The 12,239-nt window shown below is 34.2% G+C and overlaps 1 protein-coding gene across 3 annotated transcripts in view; it reads right to left on the bottom strand.

The window, feature by feature from the left end:
• The window catches only part of FUT8 (fucosyltransferase 8), a 425,078-nt gene that overhangs the window by 157,471 nt on the left and 255,368 nt on the right, over nucleotides 1–12,239 (bottom strand). For all 3 annotated transcript variants that reach the window (XM_051977839.1, XM_051977837.1, XM_051977838.1), the window contains 2 exons: nucleotides 4,165–4,280; nucleotides 3,896–4,058 (listed from right to left, as the gene is read on the bottom strand). In XM_051977839.1, the coding sequence (XP_051833799.1) occupies nucleotides 3,896–4,058; nucleotides 4,165–4,280 (279 nt within the window). The remainder of the gene's footprint in view (nucleotides 1–3,895; nucleotides 4,059–4,164; nucleotides 4,281–12,239) is intronic.

The raw sequence follows: 12,239 nt of genomic DNA, 5'->3' as shown, positions 1-12,239 counted from the left end.
CTACCTTGTCTTCTATCAACCCTTCCTCTTTCTCCTCCTATTTACAGGACTGGATAAACTTCTAAACTCAAAAAAACTGTAGATAATAAAGAGAGGGAAGACTCCAGAACTAAAGGGGAATGAAAATGGCTTCTTCCAGAAGATGGAACTTGAAAGAGCAAGGGAATCCAAGAGAAGGTGTAGAGAAGGGAGAAATTCCACGAATGGAGGAACAACTAATGAAAGTATCTGCAATCAAGAGATGGATAGCTCATGTGAGCAACAGCAGGGAGCCCAGAAACACTGGATCACAAGAGTACAAGAAGGAGAATAGAATGCATGAAAATAAAAAAGGTAGGAGAAAGCCAGTTCACTGCGGTTTTGAATGCCAAATAAAGGTGTTAGATAATAGTTACTAATTGAAATACATGATTGTTTTTATAACAGCTTTTTATTTTTCCAAATACATGCAAAAATAGTTTTCAACATTCATTTTTGCAATACCCTGTGTTCCAAATTTTTCTCTTTCCCCTCCCCATGACAATTCTTTAAAAAATGTTTCCTGATGTATCAAAAACCTAAAATGAATAACCAAATTTTTGGAATTAGACAAAAAGTATAAACAAATTTATCATACAACTAATTTTCAAGTTGAAAATTCAACATAAAAATCAGAATAAGAGCAAGAATTCTTCTATGAATGCCCTTGCTGAAAACCTGTTCAGCTCTTATATGATATCCTGAAAGAGTATTACAGGTACTGAAAAAGTCTGTTAACAATTGGTTCTGTGTTGTAGATAAAGAATAAAAACAGTGCTAAGAATTTAAATTAAACTTTTCTTATATGTGATATTAGCATAGATTTAGAGCTGGAGGGAACTTTATTGGTCACTGAATGTTCTCCTGTTCCAGAAGGGGAAACTAAAGGACACAAAAGTAAAACGATTTACCCTAAGTCACACAGCTAATAAGTGTCTGAAGCCAGATGTTAACTCAAGCTTTTTTGGCTTTTTCAAGTGTGTTGTTTAGTTTTCATGCTCCACCTCTCAAAATCATATGTCTAAATCCTACACCTAGCATGATGCCTCACAAATATTAGTTGGTTGTTGTTCTTCATTATTGAAAAGGCCCAAAATGATATTACTTTCTTAGAGTCAAGTAACAGTCTGTGTAACTGTGGCTAATCAAACCAGTATGAGCTTGGAATGCTCTGCCACAGGTCCGGGCTCTAAATGTCAACATCTCCTGTTTCTTCTGAACTACTTCAATTCCACTTTGCTCATCTACCTTCTCTGATGAAAGCACAATATGCTGGGTGGTCCTGTGTCAGTCTCCCATGCCACACAATCAATTCCAAAATGTTTCAGGGAACACATATATTAGGATAAGATAATAATATCTAGCTAATAGGTATATATAGTGCCTACTATATGCCAGGCACTGCATTAAGTACCTTTTACAATATGATTTCCTTTAATGCTCAAAAGAATCCTATGAAGTAGGAGCTATTCTTAACCCCATTTTAGAGTTGAAACTAAAGCAAAGAGTAACTTCCTGAAGACCAATCAGCAAGTAAGTGTTTGAAGACTGGATTTAAGCTCAGGTTTTGCTAGCTCCAGGCCTATTACCCTAAGTCACAGTTTTCAAGCTAAAAGAGAACTTAAGAGATCATCTAGTTCAGTATCTTTCCTTTACAGATGAAGAAACTGAGAACCAGAAGTTAAATAATTTGTTTAAGGATGCACAGATAAAACCAGGAATAGAACAGAGATTCAAATTTAATTTCTCTAATTCCAAATCCAGCATTGCCTCCACTGCACCAGGGCTTCATTCATCAGACATGCAGAAAATATTTACTGTAATTAATTAAATCTATTTGAAATTCTCACTTTAATAATAATCCTGTAGAATTATTAGTACTAAGGAAAAATGTCCATGAAATGACAATTCTTTTTTGCTTTTTCTATTAAAACAAGGGAATTTTTTTTAAAATTTCTAATAATATTATTGTTGACATTAGTATATATGGCTCTCTTCTTTAGAAAAGTGCTTTTTCTCCTTCACAAGAGTATGAAATGAAAATATAATATTTCTTTTACTGTTCATTAATAAGAAAATAAATTATTATTAGAATGCTACTGGTAATATAGCTCTTTGAAAATAAGAGGTCCAAGGACAAGCATCACTGTATTTATGATGGATAATAGATTTATTTTATTCCACGTTTTAAAAATATTGTGCAAAATAAGTTTTGTTATTTTTTACCTACATGAATAGCAATTAAGAATCATATTTAAATAGTCACTAATAACTAGTTTCGATTTCTACCATAGAAAGAGAAAGATCATTAATAGAATGCTGTGGGAATTTTTTAACTCAAAATTGGCCATTAACTTTTTTTTTTCATTTTTTAAAAATTTTATTTAATAATAACTTTATATTGACAGAATCCATGCCAGGGTAATTTTTTTTACAACATTATCCCTTGCACTCATTTCTGTTCCGATTTTTCCCCTCCCTCCTTCCACCTCCTCCCCTAGATGGCAAGATCCTATATATGTTAGATATGTAACAGTATATCCTAGATACAATATATGTTTGCAGAATTGAACAGTTCTCTTGTTGCATAGGGAGAATTGGATTCAGAAGGGAAAAATAACCCGGGAAGAAAAACAAAAATGCAGATAGTTCACATTCGTTTCCCAATGTTCTTTCTTTGGGTGTAGCTGCTTCTGTCCATCATTTATCAATTGAAACTCAGGTCTCTTTGTCAAAGAAATCCATTTCCACCAGAATACATCCTCATACAATATCGTTGTCGAAGTGTATAATGATCTCCTGGTTCTGCTCATTTCACTTAGCATCAGTTCATGTAAGTCTCGCCAATCCTCTCTGTATTCATCCTGCTGGTCATTTCTTACAGAACAATAATATTCCATAACATTCATATACCATAATTTACCCAGCCATTCTCCAATTGATGGGCATCCATTCATTTTCCAGTTTCTAGCCACTACAAACAGGGCTGCTACAAACATTTTCGGCCATTAACTTTTAATTAGCAACCAAAAGCCATTGTCAAATTTTTAATATTTCTTTTAAAAAAATTTCATTGTCAGTAAATACTGAAAAGTACTATAATCCAACAAAAATAGCATTCTTTTAAAATTAAACCTGTAATATTCTCTTCTCTAAAATATAATGTTCTCTGGGAGCAGGTTTCTCAAGGGGCTTCTGGAGGCAGCCTTAGTTTCACTTCAGTAAATACCCCAAATGTAGTCAGGAGTTAAAAGTCCAAATCCTTTATTGTCTCTTCCAAAATCTTATCTCCTTCACTTGGGGCTCGGCTAGTTTTCTGGAGGCCTTCTGGATCTTGATTTCAGTGTTCTCCACAAGACAGCTTGCCACCACTTCTCTGTCTTCCTTCGTTCTGCCCGACTGCCATCTCTGGCTTATGAATCTCCCGGAGTCAATCCTGCTTGAGGCTCATGCTCTCTTAAAGGTGTGAATCTTGTGAAACTGTAGTAAGTACTAAGTACATCTAGAAAACTGTTAAGCACCCTGCTAAACTACCATCGTCCCTATCAATTCCACTGACTCAGCACCTTGTAAGAATTCTAACATAAACCCATATGAAAAAGAGATCTGAAATGAATTTTAAAAGAAAAATGTTTTAGTTTGTTGGTTATTACCATCAACACCATGAGCATTTAACTTTTAAAAGATTTTAAGAAATATAGCTTAAAAATGTTTCCTATGCTATGTTTAATTCATATAGCACAATCTATTGAAATAAAATCTAAAATCAATGATGTCATTATCCCAAATATGGACTCATTTAATATACAATAATATTTGTGTCCCATTCTGATATCGGTCTTCTCAAAACCAGAAAAAAAAAAAAAAAATAGAGTACCTTTCCTGATGACCCAAATCAAATAGAAATTCATCCACATGTCTTTGGAGTTGACTTCCTTCTAAATTTTTCAATTTCTTCAATTCACTCTGGAGAAAAAACCAGAGCTCCTTTGCGCCATTTTCAATCCTCCTCCTCAGTATTTCGTGATCCTTTCCTAGACCTGTTATTGAAGAGCATAAGAATATTAGCATTTCCAAAACTTGGCTGAGCAGAAAATTTCAAATATTTGTGATAAAGCAAAAATTAAAAGTGGTATAGTCACCAACCATTTCTGGTTTGCTTCTTATAATTTTCTATCTGTTCTTTGGCTTTTAAAAGCTGTTCTTCTAAAGCACGTACCCTTCCTGCAGCTGGTCCCTGCTCCATGGGACCTTCTGGTATCCTACAGGATAAGAAACAAAATATATTCATTTAGATAACAAATTATGCAACAATACATTCATATTTGCTAAGCGTTATTAATAACTCTGAAAATCACTATATCAAACAGCACAATAAAAACTGCTACTAAATTTCTCTCTTCTTAGGTAGAAAACATTAGGAGCAAAAATAGAAAGGAATATCCTTTCTTGAGGATTGCTTAAAGAAGCAAAGAATAATTCTCCACTTTTTTACTATTTCCAAATAACTGTTTTGACTATCTTTCTTCCCAACCCCCACCCCCCAGTCTAATACATCCATTCTCCCAGAGGTCAGATACAATTCTGAATTAACCATGAGGATCCAGAAATAACATGGACTAGTGAGAAAGAAAAGTGCATGAAGTCAAGAAGATATGGATCCAAATTTTGATGCAGATTCTCATTGCAATGTGACACCGTCATTAATCTCTCCTGAAGTCAGTTAAATCTGTAGAAAGCTAACTTTATACCATTAAAAACCAAAAGTGTTGTTGTACTGTTATAATCTAATAGCCAGTTTGTGCTTAGCAGAGGTAATTACTTTCATTATCTAAATGTGATAAGAAATAAAATCAGGATAGGTAAGAAGGCAAAAGTCTCTGTCAGTATCAAATATCTTTCACATGTCTATAAATAGAACTCAATTTTTTTTAATTTTTATTTAATAATTACTTTATATTGACAGAATCCATGCCAGGATAATTTTTTTTTTTTTTACAACATTATCCCTTGCACTCGTTTCTGTTCTGATTTTTTTCCCCTCCCTCCTTCCACCCCCTCCCCTAGATGGCAAGCAGTAATGGAACTCAATTCAAAGCTACTATTCTAGCATAACTCTAATAATGCCTGTTTTAATTTAAACTAGCTTTTGTCCTTCAGGAAATGTCGAAGAATTTTATATAAAATAATCAATACTATCAAAATCCAGTGGGACAAAAATTTGTAAGGCCCATTAACAAATGAGTCAACAAGTTAAATAATTGCTCAAGAGAACAGAGAAATATGCTAAAAAAAGGATGCAATACATCCCTTTTAAATATAACATATCAAGGAAAGCCCAAATTAGTCTAATATGAATGTGATAAGGAAGGCTCCAAAACTATACTAAGGTGTAAGATTAGGTTCAACAGCCTTTCTGCACCAAATAAATGCAGTGATTATGGAATGTATAACTACATTTACAAGTAGAACCAATTCCTAGTTCCACATCATCAAATAAGTATTTGATTTTTTTTTCATTTTCCATTTTCAACCATTCCCCACTTTTAAATTGGGACTCTCCATCACAATTCAATATTTTACGTCATTACCTGTTCAAAATAATAAAGAAACGCCCAATTAAACAAAATAGAGAAGTTACTAAGAAAAGAGTGGTTTTCTTGGTGACCACCCAACAAATTGACATTAGGTTGTAATTCCATAAGTTACCTTAGTATATTATTCAATTGATTAACACAAAAAGTGCTTTCCAAATTCAATGAATTACTGGACTAGTCATTTTACAAAGGAAAATTGGATATAAAATGTGTCAATCTTTCACCACCATTAGGTTGAGGAAAATATTTTATTATAGTTGCTTGGAAACTTCCAAATTTCTAATCAAAGGCTTAAAAAGATAATAAAATGCATAGCTTTTCAATATTTCTTATGTAACCAAACAAGCAGAAAGAACTATTAAGTACCTGGGCCACTATTAAGTAGGAACATCTGTTCAGCACAAAGCAGATGGCTATTTTTTTAAACAGTTAAGGCACCATTAGTGGATATATTTTATATTTTTCCTCTAAATTGATACATATTATGACTGACCAGGAACAGATGCATGAATAAAAAATAACCAGCTACCAGAAGAAAAACATATTGCTTTCTCTTTAAATCATAAGTCCCAAACTGCAGAAGGTACATGAAAAAGCCTTCATTTGTATATGCACAAACTGGGTAATAATACAAGAAATGGAGCACTTAGGTGCACAATTACCCAATTTATGGCCATAAACATGTGTGTGTGTGTGTGTGTGTGTGTGTATACACACACTCATAAATGAGGCATCTCCTTGTATACCACTGTTATGGCTGTAAAAAAAAAAAAAATCAGATCTTAATCTCTTTTTGAATTGGATGGGCAGTTTCTGGAAAATGATTTGAAAGCAAAATAAAAACCATATCCCTTAAGTTTATTTTAGCAGCAGTCAGTTCTATGATAGAGATGTCAAAATCATGGATCTGAGAAACACTTTATTGTTGCAAACATGAAGACAGCAGGAAGGTTACTTCCATGGTCTCTTTTCCCTTATTTCATCATAACTGATAGGATAAAATCAGGGACAAAATGGACATATATTAAGTAGGATCTTAGCAGTCAATTTCCATGGAGTATCTATGTCTAACTTTAATCTACAGAAAAGCCAGATTGGATAGTTTTTTGTTTTTTTTTTTTTGTTTGTTTTTTTTTATCATATAGAAAAGCCAATCTAACTTTAGATAAATCCTTATTTAAAAAGCCATTAAAATGATATATATCTTAAGCGTATATGAAAGTTGATGACTGTGTGTGTATGTGTGTGTGTGTGCGTTTGCTCGCGCGCGCGCGTGTGTGTGTGTGTGTGTATTGGGGGAAAGAGAGAGAAAGGAAAAGGGGTTAACATATTATAGTTATATTTTCTTAAATAAATTTCTGCTGACAACTTTTCTTTTTATTTTCCTATCTTCTGCATTGACCCACCATATCCTTCAAATAACTATAATTACACTCTTGTATATACAACCCTCCTATGTAGGAGGCTATCCAATATGTAAGGGCTTTTTTTTTTTTGGAAAGCTTATGGGACCAGAGTGTACCAAGAATGCAACTTAGAATTTTTTCCTCCATTTGGAAATTTTAATTCTATATGGGCATTGATAGCTTACTACTCTAGTCTTGTTCAACAAGAGGGATCAATTACTGGTCCATCCCCTTTTAAATAGTAGAGGTACGGGGGCTTTATCTGGTTGAATATGAATGCTAAGAAACATCAATGTTTTTCTTATTCTTACAGAAGACCTTCCATGTTATACTCCACCTCTCTTTGGATGGCTGTCCAAATAAAGGTTTTCAATTATTGAGGATTTCTCCAGTTAGAATCAGTTTTTGAGTTCCCATCTCTTTCTTTGAACATGCTCTATTTCCAAAATCCTTTGTCACAAAGGACTACCAAATGATGGAGTCAATTGTCCAGAAGTATGTTACCATGTTATAGTCTTAGAATAGAATCCATAATCATTTTTAAAATATATAATAAAAAACACCTATTAAGCAGTTGTGCACCTGAAACTTTTAAGTAAAAACAAACAAAAAAAGGTGATTTAGAAAAGGGATTTTTCAGCTTGCTTTAGGATCCATTCTTCCATAAAGGTATGGGATCATTAAATAAGACCAATCAAAGAATTCTAAATATAGGTGGGAAAAGGTCCTCTGAGGACCCCTAAGCCAAGCACCTCCTTTTGTAAAAGAAAAAAGTGAATTCAGAAATTAAATAACTTGTCTATGGTCACAGTGTTGAAGGCAGGATTTGAACACAGTCAGGACTCTCTCTTCCTTCTTCTTTTTTTTTTTTTAAATAGTACTTTATTTTTCCAAATATATGCAAAGACAGTTGTCAACATTCACTTTTGCAAAACCTTGTGATTCAGATTTTTCTCCCTCTTTTCCCTCCTCCTCCCTCCCCCCATCACAGCAAGTAATCCAATGTTCAGGGGTGGTATTCTATCCCCTGTGCCTCTATCACTTAGCTGCCCCAGGTCAAACCTTCTTAAACTGTGGGTCACAATCCCTTACAGAGTCATGTAATTGAATGTGGGGATCTCAAAAAAATTTGACAACAGCAAAACGTATTAAATATCTTGCCAAGATTTATTTATTTATGTAAAAATAAAAATTGTACATCTATTTCATTAGTATGCACATTTGCTTTTGTCTTTAATAAATGGTAAAATTACAAGTATGCCAAAAATTGCTTTAAAATAAATTCATGCTTTATTATAAGTAAATGTTTGATTTCTTTCTTTATTTTATATACCCATAAAGCCAAAGCTGCATAAAAATTTCTTGGGCAAAAATAGGTCTTGAACAGAAGATATTTCCTGCTGAACACTTCCTTTTGTTGCCACATTTCATCCCTCCTTCTTACCATGTGAGTTCTATGGGAGTAAATGATATAACATGTTTGTATTTGTATCTTATGAACTAGCATAGGACTGGCAAACAAGTTGATTGACTACTGATCAATGTCCTTGCTCTTTCATTCAACAGCCAAAGTCCCATATCATACTCCCCATCATGGATGGTTTAAAAAAAAAATACAGGAGAGAGGAGGGAAGAAGAAAAAAGGAAGGGAATAAGCATTTTTATATCAGCTCTTATGTGCCAGGAACTAAACTTTGCAAATGTTTCATTTGATATTTTTTTAATAACTTTTTATTGACAGTCATTTGATTCTTATAACAACCCTTCAAAATAGATGCTGTTATTCCTATTTCACAGTTGAGGAAACTGAGCCAGATAGGATTAAATGACTTACCCAAATACAGGGAAGTATTTGGAATTGAATTTGGACCTAGGTTTTCCTGACTCCAGGCCCCAGACTCTATTTACAGGACACCCCATCTGTCTCAGCTAGGGGGTAGAAAAAGAGAATCACTGCCTCTAGATGCAAATCCCCAATACACTTATCTATTTCAGCTGTGTTATTTCAAGGAGTGCTGAAGAACGATTACAAAAAAGATTTTTTGGGGGAACGAGGGAAATGGGGAAAGAAAAAGGATTAATGTAACTTGTTCATCCTAATCTCAATATTAGAAGATCGAATGATATGGAAAGACATCAGCCATGCAGAACACTCTTGCATAACCATAGAATTGAAAACTTTTAGAGCTGGAAGGGATCATCCAGTCCCTCTCATTTTACAGAAGAGGAAATTAGATGCAAGGATGTTAAGTGACTTGTGAAAATTAAACAACTTGTTGAAGACGGAGGAAATATTAGAAACTAAATACACATTTCTAAATCCAAAGACCAACCTTTTACATCAGCTGCCTTAAATTCTCTAATAGATTTATAATAAAAATATTACTTGGGTAAATCCACCTTATTTATGTTGTTGCTTAGTTGCTATTGGTCCTTTTTATCTCTTCGTGACTCCAATTTGGGTTTTTTTTTTTCACATATATACTGGAGTGTTTGCCATTTCCTTCTCAAACTCATTTTACAGATGAGGAAACTGATACAAATAGAGTTAAATGGATACCAGGATCACACAGTCAATTAGTGTCTGAGGCTGGATTTGAACTCACAAAGATGAGTCTGCCTAATTCCAGACCTAGTGTTCTATCCACTATACCACCTACCTGCCTATTTCATTTATAAACTAAGAAAAATACTGGCAGCTTAAATGCCAGGAAACACAGTCACTATTCATGACATAATGTATCAGAAGAGGGACATTTAAGTTAGGTTACAGATTACACATGTAGTAAGCAGCCTTTATACTTCAATCTCATCAGTGAAACAGAAAACACTGTAGCAATGTCTACTTAATATAGAAATGCTTAATAAATATTACTGCCAACTGGAATTTATGAAAGCTCTCCTCCTTTTTCTTCTGGATTCAAAGTCCTTCCACTTCTGTTTGTTGACATTTACTTAATCACAGTGCTTTTCAAAAAAGCAAACAGTAGAATATTTTATTTATTTTTCCCATTTTATAAGAGTCAAACAGGTAGAAAGGTTAAGCAGCATAATTCATATGAGCCAAGCAGGAATACATAGATGTACATTTAGCATGTAATGGGTTATATTATTTTAAAATCAATATTTTAATACTTTATCCAATTTCATTTGTAATATATTGGTAGATAAAACCTTTATCTTTAGGTTCGTCAATAATTTTTAAGAATTTAAAAGGGGTTCTGAGTCCAAAAAAGTTTGAGAACCATTGATTTAGCAGATAAAACACAGAGATGAGTACTCATGACGCTGTGATCAAGCAAATTATTGAAGAAGAAGCTAGAAAGAAGCTAGGAATCATCTAGAAATCAACCCCCTTTCCCCAGTGCAGGAGATCAAGGCCCACCTGATCCTCAAAATTCTCTCTTCTGCTTTTGTGTCACTAATGATTCTTGGTTCTTTTACCAAGTCTGTCTGATCCCTAGTGGTTCATAATCCATATCTTGTTCCCTTGGCAAAGGTTTGTCCTGGCTTTTCTCTTCTCTCTCTACACATACTCTTTTGGTGATTGCATCACCTCACATGGAAATAATTATCATTTCAGGTTGATAACTCCCAGATTTATATATTCAGCCCTACTGTCTCTCCTAGGCTCTAGTCCTACATTACCAACTATCTATGAAACATGTTGAAGTAGACGTCCTGTGGGCATTTAAATTTTAAAATGTTCAAAACAAAACTCATTATGTTTTCAAGGGATTGGGGAGGTGGAAGGATGGGGAAACTGTACTTTCTACTGAATTTCCTTATTTTTTCCAATGGTCAAACAGATCTGCACTATTGATTCCTCCCTCTTTCTTATCTAACATATCCGACCAATTTCCAAACCTTGTCACATATTTATATAGTTATTCTAAGTTCAGTTCTTCATCACTGATTTCCAATCCTGTTTCAACCAAAATTTCTTCACTCATCATCCTGCTTCTGGTCTCCTCCTACAACAATCCATAAACCATACACAGCAGCAGAAGTGATATTCCAAAGGCATTTCTCATTATTTTATCTTCTATTCTAGGGCAACTGAAAAGGTGATGTTTAAAGGCACCTTACCTCACAGTTTTAATCAGACATATTCTATTCCACATTTTTACAAATTCTCTGCCCTCTTATAAATTTTTTTAAAAAATCTCAAGAGCTTAGATCAGAAATGTCAGGCTCACGAAATTACTTGCAAAAACAACTGAAGGTAATAATGAGCTGAAAGCTAGATGCAACTACTTCCCATGACTTGGGTTCTTATTGGATTCTTGATAATTTTATATGGCCTGAAAGTGATGTTATAATCATTAAAAAAAATTGGCCCTGATAGAAAAAAGGTTCTCTTCCTCTAGCTTAGATGAATAATTTTATAATATTCCTATAGTAATTGTTGAGTGATAGAATCATAATCTAGAAACATTTCAATACAGAGGGTCACAGACAGTGGGGAAACTCTGGGTGAGATATAAGACCCTTAAGCCCAGAGGGAACTTGCTGACAATGTCTAGTCCAGCTCCTCATCTCCCCTAAGAGCTCTTCGTCTGACTGAGAAGTCAGGGGGTGGTGACTACCTCTGTGGAGACTGAGGCAGAATGATACCAGGTGGAAGTGATACCAGGTAGCAAACTACATAACAATAGCAAGTTATTTATGTGGTCCCACATGCTCAGTGTTGTTTTTGTTACAGTGTAAAAAAGGGAAAGCCCTTGAAATAAATGGATTCCATTTTTCCACCATCCTTAGGAGTCCTGCTTCATCACTTCTCCACTAGGAAGGTATATTTTAATCACCCCAGTGTGCGGGCTCTAGAAAGCAACAGTATATTTTGTCAATCCCAACTTAGGGGCTCTAGAAAGCAGGACCCAACATTTCAACATACTGAATTGAATGGAAAAAGATGGCATCCAATTCAGAGAAATAAGTGTTGTGTATTTAGGAGGAAATATCATACATGTCTTCAAATAATTTAATGCTATCACAGGAGGGCAAGTCACTTAATTTCTCTCAGCCACAGTTTCCTCAACTGTGAAATGGTGATAACTGTACCTATCTCAAAGGGTTGTTGTGAGGATCAAATGGAAAAAAACATGCTAAGTGCCTTGCAAACCTGAAAGTACTAGACATGCTATCTATTATTATAGTCATTGTTATTATAATCATTATTATTAAGAACTTCCCAATAATCAGTTACCTCAAACAA

The sequence above is a fragment of the Antechinus flavipes genome, chromosome 2 (assembly GCF_016432865.1).
Source record: "Antechinus flavipes isolate AdamAnt ecotype Samford, QLD, Australia chromosome 2, AdamAnt_v2, whole genome shotgun sequence".
Classification (NCBI taxonomy): domain Eukaryota; kingdom Metazoa; phylum Chordata; class Mammalia; order Dasyuromorphia; family Dasyuridae; genus Antechinus; species Antechinus flavipes.
Note: the sequence above shows the minus strand (reverse complement) of the source record. Positions and strands in the feature narration are given on the sequence as shown.